The 19,605-nt window shown below is 41.6% G+C and overlaps 1 protein-coding gene across 2 annotated transcripts; it reads right to left on the bottom strand.

The window, feature by feature from the left end:
• Positions 1–2,507: 2,507 nt before the first annotated feature.
• On the bottom strand, positions 2,508–15,992 carry MICALCL (MICAL C-terminal like). Of its 2 annotated transcripts, XM_026034705.1 has the most exons (7): positions 15,164–15,992; positions 10,870–10,961; positions 9,380–9,472; positions 8,086–8,179; positions 5,286–5,385; positions 3,450–3,523; positions 2,508–2,712 (listed from the first exon to the last, which is right to left on the bottom strand). In XM_026034705.1, the coding sequence occupies exons 1-7, from the start codon at positions 15,990–15,992 to the stop codon at positions 2,528–2,530; spliced, it is 1,467 nt and encodes a 488-aa protein (XP_025890490.1). In that variant the 3' UTR covers positions 2,508–2,527. The 2 variants fall into 2 exon arrangements, with proteins under 2 accessions (XP_025890490.1, XP_025890488.1); XM_026034703.1 differs by lacking the exons at positions 2,508–2,712; positions 3,450–3,523 and adding an exon at positions 4,759–4,789.
• Positions 15,993–19,605: the final 3,613 nt, after the last annotated feature.

The following is a 19,605-nucleotide window of genomic DNA, read 5'->3' as shown; positions in this document are numbered from 1 at the left end:
AATTACCTAGAGTTTATTCTTCTGCTACGTCACCTGCACAGTTTATTTTGCATGAAATCCTGGAAGCACGTTAGTATCAGTCAAGGCAACAGTAGGTATGCAGAATTATCCACCCAAGCAGCCAGACACACATGCAAGACCTGCAATTTCAGGTGGAGTGTGTGTTATTACAACATATCATACAAAAAAGTAACTTTTTAAACAGATAATGTTCTGGGAATCCATCAAACAGTGAGGATCCTCCGTTGTTGTTGCCTCTCAGGGACTGAAACCTTCAGAGCTAAAAGGAAAGTGTCTGCTCACATCTCTTTACCACTTGGTTTTATAGCAGAGCAGGGATTTGCAGGAAAAGGAAATCTCAGGCCAGCAGCCCTCAGTCATATCATGTCTCTACACTACCCTTCCTCCTCCTCTTTAAAGGCCATGAAAATTCACTACGATGAAGAGACCTTTTTTTTTAATTCAAAAGCTGAACTGAAAAAAAAAAAATCTGTTCTGATGTAGCTGGAGGTGACTGTGCTGAATTCTCCCGCTGTGCAAAGCACTACAAGGAAAAGGTTTGCTTACAAATTAAAAAATGACCTTGAAAGCATCATGATTCTCTGCTTCTTATGGCAGAATGACAAATATTCTAGTATGATTTTACTGGATTACATGAGGCTTCTGGCAATGATAAAATCCAGAAAATTTCTTCATAGCACTAGAAATGCCAGATTTCAGAGCAAATTAGAATGTGTATTGCTGTCCTGTCTGCTCCTACTTTGTGCCAGTTTTAAGTAACAGAGCCAATTTAAAAATCAATCACTGCAATCCATCTCAATAAAAATATAATCTAAGCATCAAGTATGATCTGCATATGAATGACAGGAAAAGATGGTAGAGGGTGATTCTGGAATCCATTCAGGGATTCTGCTGTGTCTTTCCACTATGAAAAAAGACAGGTCTGTATGCCATACTGTAAGGGTATCCTTCAGGATTATAATAAATTGAGACTATTGCTTAAACCTTAACTTATATTTTGTTCCCAATTACTTACCGAGTTGATAAAACTACTCTACGAGGCACAGCTTTACCTCTACATATCTGTTAGAAATACATTTTTGTTTATCAAAATAAGAAACAACACCCAAAGTATAAAATACAACCAGGCACTTATTCCCTTTAAACAGTCTAATAAATAAATATAAATACATAAATATCACAGAACAACAGTATCTGCCTTTCACCAATAGAGGTATATTATTTATCTGTGCACAATTGCAAAGTTTTGTCTATAGTTTTAAAATTATCCACGTCTTACAAAACATGAGAAACTTAAGTTCATTCATAAACTACTGTGAGAGGATCCACTGTGTCTGTTACCCTACAAGTAGTCACCAAGAGGTTTTAGCTTAAAGCTTTTGTTAGAAGAACTCTTCTAGCTTTGACTGTACCATAGGCACCTGTAGCAAATAAGCACCATTCATGAAGCAATGAGAACATCAAGTCTTCTCTGTTCAGAGCATGAGGTAAATAACAGTCAAAAATAAACAGTTTTTCAGTCTCTCCCTCCCTTAAAAAAAAAAAGTAGTGGACATTCAGTTGGGATCAATAGCAATCTTAAATTATTAAATTATCTCAGACTTAAGAAAGTGTTTCAATGTGCTGACTAATAAGGAGAATTGGACAATTTTTGCACTTCTGCTATGCCAATGGCTATAAAGACAGGTAGGAGATGCTTCAAGTTTTTTTTTAAAAAAAAAAGCAAAAAACCCCATATATTTCTCTTGAGCAGCGATATAAATGTAGCTTAAATATAAACAGAGTGCTTAAAGCTTTTAACAGTCTTTTAAGACTTATAACCTCTTTGATATTCCCTTATTTTACAAAATGTAGGAATTTAATATTGCATTATCTTCTTGTTCAAAAATATACAGTGCACTGAAACTTAAAAATACCTAGAAAAATAGTTTCTGACATTACATCTGCAATAGTTCTAATCATTACTTATAATATATTTAAAGTTATTAGTCAAAAGATCCTTCCTCCACCAGAATTAAAACTAACTTGATTTTTATGCAAGATGTTTGCTTTCTGACCTTTAAATAGTTCAGTGTGGCTCAGCTGTGCCAAAGTATTACCAAAACCACGTACAGATTCAGGTAAACAGATGGAAAATAAAGCCATTGCAAAAATGCTAAATCATGTTATTTTTTTCTAGGGAACTCTATTCTCAGGATTAAATTAAAATTCTGAAAAAACAGAACCCCTATTACACTTCCGCAGAACATCATGCCCATCAGACACGTGAATTCAATCCCTTTCTTCTCCTTTGCAACTAAGTTGATAGGCTATTCATTGCTGGAACTTCTCTGTGAGACTAGACTCACTCCAGCGGGACCAAAGAAACTACTTAGAAGCTTTCAATAACAAAATAGCATGTTTTCCAAATAAATTGATTTTAAATTTGAATTCCTTCATTTTTCAGAATACTGTATCTCCATGATTATGAATATTGTCAAAACTCAATTTACTTGCATGTGGCTGTTTAAATCCTGCTTAGTTGATATCCCCTAGATAACATAAAGCTTTCAAAGTGCTGGTCTTCGGCTTTTTCTTTCACTCTCTGTTCCTCCAAGGTAGATACAAGTTTATCCCGTTGTTCAACTACTTTCATCATCTCAGTAAAAATTTCATCTTCCTCATTCAGATCCATTTCATTTTTAAGGCCATCTAAGAGATCACAAAACAAAAGGTTAAAATCCAGATTACTGTGTTATTATGTTATCATGTTTTGCATTTTAACTGCATGGCTTAAAACAATATTATATTTCACAATCAATAAGGTCAATAGCAGTTACTTTTTTAGTTTTATTATTTATTTAAATGATGCAGTTCAGGGATAACTTCTACACTAGGGTCATTTAACGTTGACCATTAAGGTCCCTAAGGTTTATAGTAGATCATTTAGCAGAACTTCTACTGTGGAAGTGATAGGAAGAACACTACTTATTTATAAAAACCTGTACAAGGCTTCCTTAAAGATTACAGTACAATTGCAAAGCTATATTGCAGATAGCAATTACTACATTAGGATGTAAAATGCAACTTGACAGCATTTAAGCTGTATTGAAATGATTTAGTTTGGAAAAGGTGACATGCCCAGAAACGAAACGTAGAATGTGTAAGAAAATTAAAGTGTTTGTCAGGAAAAGCATTGAAAATTACAATCCTTTACCATCTGCATGCTTGGAAGACAACAGGCTAGGTTGGTGTATTCAGCAGTATCTAACCAGCCCTTCCTCCCTGCATTCCTCCTTGCACATTCCTGGCTGTGCGGGGCACAAGAGCAGAGCAGGAGCCACCTCAGCCAGGCAGGTCCTCTCCAAGACGAGTGTGCATGTGCTTGTCCCCTGCCACGGGGCCAGGGACTGCAGTGCGACATGGGCATCCTCGCCCGTCCCACTTACCATTAATGGCCATTTTCTCCCTCAGCTTCTGCTCCAGCCTGCTCTGGTGGTCCTCCAGTTCTAGTTCTTGGGCTCTGAGCACAACGAAAAGCACATTAATATGTAAGCTGGTGTCAGGACCAAAAGGGATGTAGCCAGAACTCACAACTCTGCCTTGTGTTTCACAGCTACTGCTGCTTATGCTCTTGCAATTTTGTGTAAATACAAACTTTAATTTATATAAAGTTGATGATAACATATCAAAATTACCTAAAACTTTCAAAAATTGATAGTAAAAAAATTCTAACCTGTTAGACATCTAAAAATGTTGGATGTATTTGCATCCAAAAATGCAAGGAAGTAATCCTCTGTGATTGATAAAGCGAATCTTGGATCTGCTGTCCTTTTTGTTCTTAAAGCTGGTGTTTTACACATCTGATGATTAACAATGCTCAATTGCTAGAAAGCTCTTTCTTTGCATTATCTTTGCTATATTAAGAGTCCTTCTCTCACAAGACAAGCATTTAAGAGTATTATGTGATTGCTACTAATCTAAAATAATATGGAAAATAAGTGACAATATCCTCCCTCATTTATTGCTACCACCCTCACTACTGCTCTTACTATTTTCACTACTATAATTTCTACTGGAGATATTTATACATATATATAAATATTATAGCCAAGAGTATATGCATTTTATATATCGTCATACCCACCACCACACCAGAAGTACCAGTGCCACCTTTTGCCAAATCTATCAAACCTCCTGCTGATATTGCTACATATAAGGCTTCTATGCAGTTGTGCTTTGTTAGTTGTACCAAAAACGTGACTCTGAATAGGACTGAGCACTCCCACGAATGAAGTGTCCTGCTAGGCCCTCTGCACAGGAGTGGCTCCTCCAGCAAGGGAATTATCACTTGTGAGTACTTACAAAAAAGAGCATTTTTCCAAAACAGTCTTGTATTGTTAAAAGCAGCTTGGTTTTGCTCTTTTGCCTGCTTTTCAGGCAGCATTAGCAGGCAGCACTGCTGCCCCAAAGCCCAAGACAATCTGAGGAGAAAGGAAGGATTTGTCCCCCAGCAGCATCGGCAGCGGCTGGGAGGAATCAGCAGGTTTCCTAGCAGTTGGTGGCTCCTCCGCACGCAGCACGGGGCCATTTGCTGTGCAGCACAGGAAAACAATCGTGGCCTAAGCCAGAGTGAAATCCTGGAGCCCCAGAGCTCCCATCACCATCCTACACAGCCACAGAATTAGTGTGCGTGGAGAAAACAGCTGGAAGTCACCTACACTTATCTTTTGAGTACATTTCCAGGCAGGTGAAGTGAGGGAGGTACAGCCAATGTCATTTCCATCAACTGCAAAAAACGGCATCCATGACAGACTTTATTTGCTTTGTGTATCACTTGCATCATCTCTGTAGTGAATCCCTAAATGTTTCCTCCCATAAAAATTGAGATAAAACTGTCAGGCTATTTTTCTTCTACAGAAGATGCTCAATTGTTCATTAGACCACACCAGGGAAAGGCAGAATGCCCATAAACAATAATGATTCATAGCATCTTAAAGGACTGAAATAGTTGAACTACTGTGAAAGGAAAGGATATGGAAGGGCCAACTGAAAATCCCTGTTCGGAAGAGTCTGTAGATATTTTACTGTAGGATCCAGCAAGGAGAAAAGGAGAAGTGCAAGTTCTCCGTGTGCTGGTACGTTCTGGAGAACAAAGTGGCAACGTAGCCTCAGTAACAGGAAGGACTCGTATCAGGAGGGAAATCACTGCTCCAGATCAATGCAGGCACCCTTTCCCTCTGCTCTTCACATCTTTACAGCTATTACTCCTTATCCTTACTTACATAATCAAGAGTTCAGACTCATAACGCATTAGTTTGTTCTTCTCCAGAACCAGCTCAAACCACTCATGCAACATCTGAGTTTCATCTTGGGAGCCTGAATCTATAAAATATAAGAGGTAAATGTACATTACTATATCTCTACAGCACTTCCCACTTAAATGATGCTCATTCAGTTATAATGAATTAAATGATGCTCATTTGCAAAGCTAGGTGAACCCTAGGTAGATTTCTTTGCACTGGATTATTAATAACAATATTGTCCTGAATAACATTCCTGTCTCACTTTGGTTGTGTGCTATCATTTCATTGTAGTTGAAGAGATGTTAGATTTTAAGCTGAGGAAAAGAATATTCTCCCCTCCCACACCTTGAAAACATTTCTGTTTTGGTCTCTTTTTCTCCCTCTTTCAGGTTGTCCTCTAGTCTGTTTTTCAAAGGACATTTTTAGTTCCTCTTTGGAAGGATACAGATTTTTTGTTGCTCCCGGGCTCCAGCAGTTGAATCATATACATAAATGGCTATCCCCATTTGCATAGCCAGACCTCAAGCTGTACAAGTCGGCAAGTATCAACTTAGCCCCTTCTCCCAGTGGGCACCACACACACAATCAAATCCCTACAAACTCCCATTCATTTGCTAACTGGTCTTTAAATCTGCATCAGCCTCGATTGGCTGGAGAGGCTGCAGCACTGGAAGATCTATCATTATAGGGACTTTTTTAGCCCTGGGAGTTGAGGGCATCGCTGTGCTAGGTGCTAGGCAGGCACTTAGCAAAAGGCGGCCTCCCTCCCAGGGAGCCTGCAGCCCAGCGCTGCTTCGCTGCAGAGAAGGGAGATTCTCTTTCAGCAAAGCCTCCACAGTCGCTATTCCTTCATAATTTTAGCCAACTGATCTGTTACACTATCTTCACTAGAAAACATGTTTTTAAGAATCTTTATTTTTGCATTTTCTTGCAGGTAAAATCTCTGTAAGCCTCTACAAATGTCTATGGAAAAAAAGAAACTGTAGAACATTAATGATTACTTGGTATTTAGAACCAGAATAAAGGCAATAAGGGGCATGAAAAATTATTCATAGGACCGATTATTTCCTTTTTTCTTTTTTTTTTTTTTTTTGATACATGAATTGTCACTACAATTAGAAGACCATCAAAGCCTCATTTTGCTCATCAGTCTTCATGGCAGTTGTTTCACACCCACACATGTTCTTTCCTAATTCAGTTCAGGAGCTAATGAATAAGTCCCGCTAACAAAGGGGCCATTCATTCCCTGCTTACATAATTATTAGAGGAGAGTTGCGTAAATGTCACTGAAGACTAGTGTTTGCAGGCCTGTCTCTAAATTTGGTTATTCACAACCTTTGCAGCTCAATATTATTGCTGAACTGTGATCGCTTTCTAATTACCTTAATAATACCTATTAAATCACTTGAATTACATAAGCACAGACCTCCTTAAATACAACTTAACCTAATAAGCACTGGTCACTCATTAAGCAATAATAGCCATTATTTTTAAAAAGGCTGAATGCAATATTAAGCTCGCTGATTCCCGCATTATTACGCGTATGTTGTTACAAGCAACAAAGCGCTCACATTTTGCTGCCTGCTTTGGGAGACCTGGGGCTTCATGCTTTCACACCATATGTTATTGAGCCACAGCAACATCCTACACTGCAGGATCTGTCCTGTTTGTAACTGGCCACCAACGCACAAACAATCAACAGGAGAAAAAAAATAGTACTTTCACCTTAATGAGGGCAATTCAATTACTAAGGATGTGAAGAGAATGAGAAGCATCAATCTCTTGGCAGGCAGCTTTCTTTGGGAAATGATTGTCAAAAGAGCAGAAACAAGAGGTGGCTCTAGGCCATTTATCCTGGTATTCTGCATTTCCCAAGAGTTAGCAACCTCTTGACCCCTCCATATTTTTTGCGTCTAAAAAAGCCCCACATCCTTTTGCAGATCACCAGCAATGGAAAACAAGCTAATACTCCAAACCCTCAGTGCCTCCGAAGACTTTTTTAAAGAGGGTAAAGTTGGTGTCATTTCATAACTTGCTATACTTTTCATAAAAAAGTTAGTGTTTTTAAACAGTGCTAACTTATTTCAAATGTTATTTAAAAACAGTTAAAAATAAGAGAAACACAAAAGTTCATGTTGTTTTTAACTTGACCTAATACTATTGTCAAAGTGGCTAGCTCAGCATTAGAACTGTGATAATAAACAGCCCAAAAAGTATGGTATAAAAAAAAAAAAAAAAAAAAAAAAGACCAGCATTGTGGTGCCTTTGCCAGGTTAGCTAGCTAAGAGGGCACTATCCAAAACACTTCCAAGTGTTCTGCATTGTGTAGCTGCCTCTCAGAGAACGGGAAATGGATGCTCTGCCTGAGGCTGGAGGACTCCCTGGTCATCTCCTATCCCAAGGGAAAGCTGGGACCAGGGTCCATGGGGCTACACGGTGCAGTTCCTACAGCTTGGCCATGGCTGCAATCATATTAGTGACATCTCACACCCTGGAGAAGTCATCAAGGACTCTGTTACCAGGCCCGGGTGGCTGGCTGCCTAACAGGGTTACAGCACCTAGAAACCTCACTGATGCCCTGCAGAAGATGAAAATAAACTTGGGATGGGATTAAAAAACAAAAACTTGAGGGGTAAAATAGATTCAGTCTTAAAACCAAGTCAAATAACTGAGCTATAGTTTTGCACTGAACTCTATTTCTACCTCAGTTGCTAAACATCCTTTATATTTAAAAGTTCTTTTGTTTTTTGAGCAACAACAAGCACTCTGCTTCATTTACCTGATTCTCCTCTTAGTTTTCTCTCCAGTTTAACACCAAAAATCTCTAGAGCTCTTTGTCTTTCCTCCAGTTCTTCTAGCTGGCGCTGGATTGCCTGCAAAATTAGAATGACATGAAAGCTACAGGCACGGCTTAAAACTTCAGAGACAAAGGACGTTGTTGGTGGATAAAGAAATAGCTTGAACAGGTCTCAGGATTCATGGGATTTTCAAATTCATTAAGTGCATTAGGTGCCTAAAGCAATTTAATAATTCCGCTAGGTATCCATCTGTAATTTTATACAGATAAATATCTCAGGTACTAAAGACCTTAGTTTTCCCATTGTAGCAGGGAAATTATGATGTTTCCACAGTTCCTAGGATGAGAAAGGTAAATACCCATTCAGAGTCCACATTCCGAGATGCTATGTGGATAAAGCTCATCTAGATACTGAAGATTTAGAATAAAAAGCTTTGCTAGCCACGTTGTCATCCATGGGGCTTTTGCTGTTTTTGCTTTACACCTCACATAAGCTAGTGACACAAGAAGAAAAGAGACTAATAACTCAAAAGTGATAATTCAGGGGTACTACATAAAGGACTTTTGCATCGACTGACTCATTCCCTTTAAAATCGAAGATTTTTGAGGTGCATATGGATAACGGGTATAGACATCTTTAAAGATGGAATGGCCAAAGGCAAGCAGCCAGCAGTTTTGGTTTCAGGCTACATTAGGTGTAGCAAACCAAACACTCAGGAGCAGCCTCTCAGACAAAAATTAGAAAAGATTGGACTTTAACATTATTTCTATACAGCAGTAAGCTCGGGGAAGGCCAATATGTATCTAATTTTACCTTGAGGTCATTTACACCTCTTGGATCAAAACTGTAACATACTTGTTCTTACTTTAAATTTAAATTAGATATTTTTTTCCATGATTTTGTACCTTCTGTCATTGATTAAATAATGAAGGTTAGATAATTGTATTTCCTAAGATCCATTGTGGTTCAAACACAAAAGTCGTCTCCTTTCCCACTTTACATTTTGCAAAGATGGAGAGATGCCTGGATTTTGTTTAAATTTTGTTTTTAAAACAACTTGTTAATCTTCTTGCAACACACTCGGGTTTGCATATGCAAATGTGCGCTGCCCCATCCCACACCCTTCACTGCTGTGATGTTTCGGGTGGATTTCAGCACAGAAACCAGGGCACCAAGGTGCAGAGCAGGGGCTGGTGTTTGTTTGTCCCCTCTTGGTACCTGCCCTCGCTGCTAGACCCTCTGAGAGGCAAATGGGACATTGCAAACCCCTCTCACCTGTGCTTTGTGAAGCCTCTTCAGCTCCTCTTGTTTGATCAGCTGCTTTGTCTCCTTCTCCAGCTTCCTTCTCCTTCTGAGACTCCTCTCTGCCTACAGGAGTGAAGGCACCCACAGCACAGTGAGGCCATTACACATTTCTGCCAGCCTTTCACAGAGTGCCAGGTACCTCAGAGAGGCACCTCTGCAGAGCACCTGGGCACCCCAGCGGCTGACCCGCTCCCTGGTGCGGTCTCCAGGCCCCAGCTTTCCCCCTTACGAGGGGACACAACACACAAGCAGAATAAAAGTTGAAAACACAAATAAACAAGCCAGAAAGCTCCTCATTATCTGGGCACTGGCCAGCCCACCCTTCTGCCATCACCGGCACCCCCTCAAGACCCTGTCCCTTTCTGGCGCTGCTGCTCACTCCGTTGTCACAAGTTGCTCCTCTTCTTGCTTTCTACTTTCCATACTTCAAATACTTCATCGTTTACTATTTAATTATATATCGTATTATTTAATTATATATCATCTTTAATTATATATCGTCTTGCTCCTAGTAACAAAAACACCTTGGAATTTGTTCTCTTGAAATACTTCTTGCTGCACTTAACATCTCAACACTGACCCCTAATTTCTCCTCTCTACTTGCAAACAAACAGTACCACAAACAGGTATCCTTTTCAAGCTCATTATTTGTAGGGAATCACCAGGAAGGGAACCACAAACAAATGAACAAGGTGCAGCACTAATGCTCCCTGCCCTGAAGCCCTTTCCTTCAGAGCAAAAGCTAAAACCCACCCATAACATCCTATGAGTACAAAAAGGCTAAAGGACTGCTGCTCTCATTTCTGCCAATGAGTTTTCTCTAATTTCTGCCACAGCACAGCAGCGTCCCTGGCTCTGCCCTGGAGACCCTTCTGCAATGACTGCAATGAGCCTGGTTTCCACCCCAAGCCCCATGTCACGTTGAGAAGCCCCCAAAGCAGAGGGGAGCATCACAGGGCAGCGGTGCCGAGGGCCCTGGCGAGGGAGCCTGGCCTGGCTGCAACTGCACGGCTCGTGCACTGGCACTGACCGGGGAAACTCGGTGTGTGCCATGCAAGCTGCCTGCAGGGCCTCTCAAATGAAGCTCTGTTACCCCAAGAGAAATCTGCATCTGCTTGGTTTAATTTTTTCAATGGTTTTCTTGTTGGGCTACATATTAAAACCACTTAAGAATGCAGCTTCAAAGTGTTTTCAGTAAAATATGTCTGTTTTTCAAAGTAAGACCTTCTCTGTCAACATTAGTGTTACCTGGGGGAATTAAAGATCCTAAGAGGAAAAAGAAATTTGGATGTCCATCTGTCAAAGAATTCTAATATCCTTTTTATCCACAACAATCTATCTCTTCTGAGCAAACGTTCCAATCCCCACTTTGAGAAATTGCTGTGTGTTAAATTTAGATCAAATTCATATGATGAATTTTAAATACAGTCCAGTCAAGGAAGTATCAAAGTAAAGGTTACCTTGTGTGTTAATGAAACCTTGGATTCAAATTCATCATCATCAGAAGAAGAATACTCAGCGGCTTGTCTTCTGACAGGCAGGTGTTCAGAAACTAAAATGTAAGAATAGTTGGTGAAATTATTACTCTTCAGCTTGTATAGACACTTTGCACATGCCTTAAGCTCTAATCAGCAGCACCTAGAGCAATTTGGAAATTTGGATGATTGTGTTAATTAAATTTTCGGTCACTGTCAAGCACTCTGCCTGTTTATATTTGATTTTTTTTGGCATTATATACAAACCAATTAAGTCCTTAAGCTCCATGTATGTGACATGCTGTTCTGAATGCATTCAACATTCATTAAAATGCATATCTCAAGTTAGCCATATTACCTAAATGATTGTGTAAGGCTCACTATACAGTGTAATTGAACGCAAAAAGTCTGAGCCAGCTCTTAAACAAATTACCCTTATGTGGCTTGTAGCATCTGGCACCCATTTTTACTACATGACATCTGCTCAGTGTAAAATAGTTGGCGTCAGAATGTCTGGTCATATAAAAAAATCACAAATGTAATCAGAAGCAAATGGACTAAGAGAACAAGGTTTTATCACACAGCCTCATGCAACATAAATATTTCATTAATTACGTCTAAACAAACGTCACTTATTTTTCTGCTTTAGGAATATTATCACATCATTGAACTGTTGATTAAAATGCCATAATAAGTCAGGAAAATCCATACATCACAACAATGCACTCCATAAGGAAAGCCCAAAAGCTGTCTTTGGAAGAGGCATGTTTTCAGAACTACAAATTAAATTACATTTAATTGCAGCAATTTTATCATGCCTGTTTTCCCAACATCTTGTTTCAACTGGGTGTAAATATTTGAATTTCTTCTTAATTTGTCTAATTCATAGCCTCATTCTCTTTATTTAAGAAAATAAAACTGCTCTTGGAACATCTGTCTCTGCACTTCAACCTGCTCCAGTGTTAATGATTAACATCTGGGCAACATCTTGGAAACGCACATTTTTAAGGCTATCAGTGGCACTTCTCTCAGTATCTGCTAGGTAGCAGCTGGCTTTCTACACGCAAGCTGTGTGCAGATGAACATCCCTTCCTGCCGTCTCCGTGTAAATGTTGCTTCATCCTTTCAGGTTCTCAATCCTGAAATAGGGTTTCTGTCTGAAGGCATAATTTAAAAATCAGGATCCGGGAAAGAATCAGCGAGAGCAATGCCGTGTATTTTGGGGTGGAGTTCCTGATTTTCCTCCCCTACCTGGATTTGAGGAACAGCAAGTCCTTTTCCTCCCCAAAGCTGGGAGCTCGCGGGGCCGGCAGCCGCACGCACCTCCAGGTCCCCACGGGCGCCGGAGGTGGCGGATTCCTGGGGGCCTCAGTGCCGCGCTCCTGCCTTGGAGGACTTGACTCATCCACCCCAGCCCCTCGGCAGAGCCCGATCACACTGCCAGTGAATCCAGCGCCCTGGGCAACCGGAACGGGATGCCCCGGAGCACTGGCGGCACAATCAATTACACGCTCCCTTTCTTCTCTGGCCATGGGAATAAGTGACTGCTTCCCCACATCCTCCTTGTGCAGCAGCATCAATAATTTAAGATGTGTCACAAAACGCAGGGAATTGGAGCCTGCTGCAGCACAGGAGCACCTGCCTCCTTCCCGGGGCTGCGACGGAGGCTGCTCGCCTTCCTGCAACAGAGGGAAGGCCACTGACCTCCCAGAAGAGCTCAGGCAAGGGACACCTCATGAGCAAGCCGATGTGTCTGCATGAACCAGCTTCCCAACATTCCCAACATGTGAGGAACACGTGTGTTCCTCACACGGCACGCCTGCCAGGGAGCGCCAGGCCCTGCATCCTGCCCCACGAAGAAGAGGCCGCCGGAGGGCTCGGGGCAGCTCAGCCGCGGGCAGCAGGACGGCGGCTCCCGCCTGCCCACAGCCAGGTCCTTCCGAGGGGCCGTCCCTTCCCACAACACCCGCTGGGAGCCGCTCGGGGATGCCGTGTGCGATGGCTCTAGCCGCACGTGCTGACAGGGAGGTGAGTTTTCTAGCACCCTTCACTGCAGGGACATTTCAAGCACTGACACCACTGAAATCTTCTACTTTACACTCTGAAATCTTCTACTTTACACTGTAGCTGCCAGCAGCTTGGGCAAGGGCCCTTCCCAGCACACCCGTTCACCATCATAAAGTCACAGGGAAGTGAACAGCAATCCATGGGATTGCTGGGTACGACAATACCACATGCTACATTACTGTGTACAGACTTGTAGGAAACATCCAATTCTTTACATTGGGACCTGGTGTCCTCATGCACATATGCTAAAAGACGCAAGATAAATGACATCTAAGCAATTACAATTTGTGCCTACAGCTAGTTCCTTCCACCTTGGTTTGCTAAAGCGGGTCTCAAAGACTCTCCTTCAGCCGAAGTGCACAGCCCTTGTCCTACCTACCCTCCCAGCCTGGAGAAAAGCCCTCAGGGAATTTGGCTAGTAATGGGAGTCATGTATGAATCTAAAATGTCAGCAAGTAACCCCTTCTCTAATCTGGCACTGCAAAAACCAAACAGGGTTCATAACATGACTTTGTTTCTTACCAGCAGAACTGGTAGTTGTGCTTAGTTGAACAAGCCATATAAACAAAATACAGCCATAACTCCCACTTGCCTCACAAGGTCCTGAACCTGCTGCTGGACAGTTAAAGCCTGAGAAGCAGCACAAGCTGCAACAGCTTCTGCCGCTGTGCAAAGAGCAGGTTTCAGTATTTTTGTAATTCTCATCCAATCCAAGTGACTTTCCTAAGAGTGTCTTCATGCTTTACAGGCTCTGTCAGTAAAACAAATATTTCTTCCAGCTCTTCATGACTACCAAGAAGCAAAGCCTGAGTCACCAGAATCTGCCAATAAACAATTACCTTCTTGGGCAGCTCTGTCTGCAAGTTGAAGTAAACTAAATCCTGGATCTACACTTGCATCTCATTAAAAACCTATCCTGAAACTGGCTACCACATATACACATCAGTACAAGAGAAGAAACACTCTGCTGACCCCAGAACTTCTTGGACAAAGTTTCTCATTTTTTTGTTTTTTTTTTCCTCCTCTCCCTGCTGTGGTGTGAATAGGTTTTGGTACCTAAAAGTGACTTTAAACATTTGCCAGTTCACTTAGAAATGCAGCATATCATTTGTTGTAATACATTAGTATTGTAATACTCTCACTTCAGTGCAGTCATTAGCATCCTCTAAAGCAACAGGAGCTCCTAGTTTTGTCAGCTCTTAGCAAAAGGATGCTCCAAAAGTCTGATCCCAAATTTCAGAAGAGGATTCAGCCATTCTGTTGATTTCAACGAGCTTCAGATCGAGTCTCACAGAGTGAGGAGATTTTCCCCATTGTGCAGTACTCCTTAAGCAAAAAGGATAAAAAAAGGAGCTGACAGCTTACAAAGTCAAAGTTTGTTATTTTCTCTGCTCATTGTACATATGTTATTTTACACATGAATTGTTATTTTAATGCTGCAGGTTGAGTTACAATTTAATAAGTTAAGCCACAAATGAGCGGCCCAAAAAAATCAATAGCTTATTGAGTTAATTACTGTGACTTTGTACAGTGGGGTGATAGAAAGATGGATTAGGAAGAAACACAGGTGGGTATAGCTCTCATATTTTATACCTGAATCTTTGCTGCACTTTATTCCTTCCAAGCCCATGCTCGGATTACTCAGATCGCTCTTTTTCTGATACTAGTATCTCCTAGCCTTATTTGAAATTTTAATATTAATCTTGCTTTTGCAAACAAACATGAAAATTGATGCCTTTGAACCACTGCTCAAAATAACAGATTCACAAATAGGTCAGAGCAGATTAACAAGGTAATTTCTCCTCTCTAGATAGAAGTACAAGGGGACATTAATGACACCACCAAGCTCCCGTGAGCACATCTGCAGTGCGATCCCTATGGCAGCATATAGGGATGAAGAGACACCTGCTAGGAAGGCAGGTGCACAGACCAAAGCCTGTTGCTACTGCAGTATCTGAGCTGGCTAACTTAAAGGCTACCTAACACGCTTCACACTGCATTGCAGTCCCCAGGGCCAGTCCTTGTGCCTGCCTGCTTTGCTCCCCCTTTCACAACACACTCAATGTCACAGCAGCAACCATTCCTGTTGTTAAGTCTTCCTATGTAAAGGGTAACTATAAATTAAACAGAAATGGATTTGAATGATAGCACATACAACCTTTAAATATTAAGCTCTATTACTTGAAATAAATAGCCCTACTCAGGTCCTCACCTGTGGAAGGATAGCTTAGCTTGTCTTCTGGAGAGCGGTCCTTAGTGAAAGGCAGAGATGGCATGAAGGAACTCCTTTCTCTTTCATTAACTTTGCTTCTCAACCTTTCAAAGAACATCCCAAGACTACTCTTCTGTGCAGAATCATCCAGGCTGTCTTTGGAGAGGTTCTTTTTGCACTCTGGGGGTGAAACATCATCACAAACAAACAGATCATCCATAGGAGCCCTTGGCGGAGTCTCTTTAAATGTAAACTTTTCTAGAAGTCCTGGCACATCCTCCATCCTAGCAGAGCAAGGTGACTTCTGAGGTCTACTAGCCATCATGGAAGGCATGCTATGAGGATTGTAGACTGGAAAAGCTGCCTCCTGGGTGCCATCCCTTGGAGGTGTCTCTTCAGAGACAACAGAAGGATTACATGGATTTAGGCTCCTGTTTCCTAAATATTCTGCTGCCTGTTTGCCTACTTTAGGCTCCTGTGACTGTGTGTTACTAGCTCTATTACTGTTCAGCTGGCTCAGGGAATGGCCACGGGTATTAGGGAAGCTGAAGAAAGTCTGTTCTGTGGAGGCTTTGGCTTTGCTGTCCGAGTTCTGCTTCGGCCCTTCTGGGGAGGAGCTCAGGGGATCTAAAAGGGACCTCCTTATGGCGCTGGCAATCAGCCTCAGCGGCGACTTGGGCTGGCCAGCCACCCGCTCTTTGGCACCCTTGGTGTCACCCGGCAAAGCCGGCGGCAGAGCGCTGTTCTCGAGCAAGAGAGGCACGGGACAACTGGGCGCTCTGAACACCTCTTTTCTCCCAGCAACATCCTTCTCCTCCGAGACCCCCATCGCTCTTCTGCGCTGATTCTCTGGACTGGCTCCACTTAAGTCTGCCCTGTTTGAATTGCATAATGTGGGCTGCAGTTCTGTGCAGAGCGTCAGCCGCCTCGTTATCCTCCTTTTTGCCTCCTTTAATTCCTGCTCACGTTTTTCTTTTAGGTGTCTTGTGTTTTTCTCTTTCACTTCCAAATCTGCAGATGACTGCACTTTTGTCTTCCTCTTGAGATCTTCTTGTTCAGAAGTATCTTCCTGTTTTTTCTCATCCCAGCGCTGAGCTGTGTGTTTCCCAGTGTCACTACCTATATCTTCAGGCTCAGAAGAATTAGCAGCCACTGCCCCATTTCCAGGTGGTACCAGTGAAGAATTAGTCTTGCTGCCCTGAAATAGGGAATGAGGCACATAAAGGTGGCCATCCTCAGGCAGCTCTCTGGCTTTTTCTCTTCTTGGAAATACTGGACTGCAGGGATTGAAATGCCCTCTTGTAATTTCTGGAGGTTTCTTGTAAGAAGTCAACTGCCAAATGCATAGAAAAGTGATGATTTTAGTGATAGAAAACAATAGTTGACTATCTTTTATTTCACAGAATATTTCAATCTTTTTTTCAATCTTAACACTGATATATGTAATATTTTATATATAATAGGTAGACACATACATAGGCAGATAATACAATAAGAAGGAAAGTTTTTCTCCCTAAAGCACTAGCATTTCTGTAGGATGGGAGATTTAATGCTACTGAAATTTAGCAGTCTAAAAAGTGTAATTCATGCTAAGAGCATGTCAGATCTTTATGAATGGTCTTTGGCATCTTCCTTGGAAAGAAACGCTCTACAGCAAAACAAACAAAAGCAGATCTCCCTTCTTTTGCATGTACTTCAGCTGCGTCATCTTAGCGTTTACAGCAAGCACAAGAGGCCATAAATCCATATCCCTATTCAATAGGTCTCCAAATTGCTTGTATAGTATTGCACCGTGCATAGCGCAGGTAGGAATGACTGAAGCAACCCAGAGGTGGGTAAAATGCAAGGTAACTTCCAACAACCAATTCAATTAGTTTGGCCTTACTAGTTATTTTTGATGAAGATTTAAATTTATTCTTCTAGCCACTGAAATCTTCAGTGAGGACAGCACTAAGGACGAAGTAATAACAATTATTCCTTATTTCACAGTTTTATTTGACAACTAAAATTAATATTGCCCAGGCTCACGTAAAAAACATGAGAAGCACCAACAAGCAAATAAATGCGTTCTTCCTCCTCTCTAGATCTAGAAAGAGACCATTAGGTGCTGCTAGGACAGGAGCTGCAAGGCGGAGGCGCTCTGCCCTTCTGCACAGCACGAGCAGGCAGCTTCGCTGCGCACCGCTCCCACGGGACGGCCGCTTCCGGGCCCCATTGTCCTGCACCGGATTTTGAACCGAGACCACAGACACAGAAGATTTTTTTTTTTTTTTTTTTAAATACAATGTGGATCCTGAGGTCAAGCAATTTTCATCATGTTTAACCTGAGGGTGAGGACAACGGCCGTGGACTCAGGTTGGTCCCTGCTCTGCCCGGCTCTGAGTCATCAGGACCAACCTTGGCCCGCTCAGGACCATCAGCTCACAGCTCCTGCCTGCAGAGCAGTGCTCACAGCAGGCCCACTCCTCCTCACATTAAAATAATGAATTAAACAACGAAACAGCAAATACAATGGGAAGTTGAAATGCTGAAGGAAGCTAAGGGTGCTCCTGATCTGTGGGAGATTTGGAATCAAAGGCCTGCTCTGAATTACAGAGGTATCTGAGTCCTCTGTCCTGTGAGTGCTAAACATGAGACACCAATGTCTATGGGTCATAGCAGCCTAAACCCCCTCCCCAGGCCCCTGTGCCCACGTTTCCTCCAGCCAGCTCTGTGCAGCTCTTGGCTTATCCCGGCTTGCCAATTGCCCCCCAAGGACCAAACAGGCTGTCCACTGAGAGGAGCAAAGCAGCTTGAAAGAGCAGAGGAGGGTGCTCGGCTGAGCTGCTGAGAGTGGGTCCTACACAACTCCTACGTTAGTTTGGCTCTTCAGTTTTCCTTCGTACCTGCGTTTGGGAGTGATCTTCTCCGAGAGCGCTTGGGCAGCCAGCTGAGCTCTCCTTCACATTTTTCTTGCTAGACAGTAAAGGGAAATCTGCCAAAGACAGACAAACTTTATCATTTCATTCATATTATTTTTGCCTTAAGTTTGCAGTTTGTGAATGAAAGCAAAAAGCCATCATCTGGCTACAGTTTTACCCTGAGGAGCTTAACTGAAGCAAAGGAGCTTATACTCTCATTTGCACGTGCATGCATACTATACAAAATATATGTTGTGCTCAAAATATTTCCAGAGATGAGCTTGTATTCCTTTATTTTAATTAACTTATTTTTGGCTAAATAAAGTGAAGCAGCTCTAGAGTTTCAGGATGCTATCTGAAAACCCAGCCCTTTTCTGATCTCTGAAAGCACCTTAAGAGCAGAGGCGCTCAAAATAACGAGCTACTTTTGGAGCTTTGGTTACTTCTGAGAAACGAAGAGAGACAGATGACTCATGGAAACATTATCCACCAGAATGAGAAAGAAATGAGAATACTGTCTATGGGCAGTAAGGCCAGAATTAGTCTTACAGCCTCAATTATAAGCCAGCCTAACAAATACCAAGCTGAGGGCTCTTCTACAATCAAACAAGTTAATTAATTGCTAAAGGCCTTGAACAAAAATTAGTATGGACAAATTTAGACATGCAGCAAGAAAGAGTAGGTAGGTAACTTGCATCTGAATGGAGTTAGCAGAGTTGCTAATATTTGTGTGCATGTGAATCTAACAGAATAAATCATTTTCAAGCAAAGCAAAAATGTTCCTGCACCAAGACATTCCCATGCCAAGCTTTAATGTGGCAAGTATATTTAGAGCTGAGTTAACTCTAAGATACAATTATTATTTCTAAAATCCAAGGTTCACAATATAAACTCCAGTTGTTCTATACAGAGATTAAAAGCTACATAGGAGCAAAAAACTACACACCAGAGAGCATGTGAGGGTGCTGGGAACAGGAAAAGTGATCTACAGTTCTTGCCTGTGAATTTCAGAAAAAGGAAGGAAAAGAGTCCAAGTTTCCTTTTACCTATCTCACCTGTAAATTATCAATATAATAAATTTTGTGAAGATTAAGTCAAGAACCGAGGAATGTGATGAGCTGGAATTCATCACATAGGGAAAAACTGCTTCCCACCAAAATCCCGGGATGTGCATTAGCAAGAGACCTGGCCTGTGTGTGCAGCATCAGTTAAAGTCACAGCTTGCAGAGAGATAAGATCATTTATTCCCATCAAAACTCTACATCCATATTTACAGCTTTACACATTTAAAAACATTTTCCCCCCCTAATTCCTTAGGGTATTACTGAAATCTTCAGGGCACCAAAAGCATGTGATGACCAACAATTAACAATTTAAACACGTAAACTTCTCTACATCTGAGAGAAGTGACTGAAGGTTTTGAAGAGTAATATTTTACTCTAAATCTTTCAGCCAATACAAAAATGACATCAATTTCCTGGCTTGGTAACTAGTGCTATTTATGAAACATATGTGTTTAGGAAAATAAGTCTGAAATACAGA

The sequence above is a fragment of the Nothoprocta perdicaria genome, unplaced genomic scaffold (assembly GCF_003342845.1).
Source record: "Nothoprocta perdicaria isolate Ctin4 unplaced genomic scaffold, notPer1 scaffold_15, whole genome shotgun sequence".
Taxonomy (NCBI): Eukaryota; Metazoa; Chordata; class Aves; order Tinamiformes; family Tinamidae; genus Nothoprocta; species Nothoprocta perdicaria.
The sequence above is the reverse complement of the archived record's forward strand: the minus strand, read 5'-3'. Positions and strand labels throughout refer to the sequence as shown.

What these genes read in the sequence shown, in the direction of transcription:
- MICALCL (XM_026034705.1), bottom strand. Translation starts at nt 15,992, where the DNA reads ATGGGGGTCTCGGAGGAGAAGGATGTTGCTGGGAGAAAAGAGGTGTTC. An exon ending in AAAACTAAGAGGAGAATCAG is followed by an intron (nt 5,386 to 8,085) that starts GTAAATGAAGCA and finishes TATATTTTATAG; the next exon opens with ATTCAGGCTCCCAAGATGAA. An exon ending in GAGTCTGAACTCTTGATTAT is followed by an intron (nt 3,524 to 5,285) that starts GTAAGTAAGGAT and finishes CGTTGTGCTCAG; the next exon opens with AGCCCAAGAACTAGAACTGG.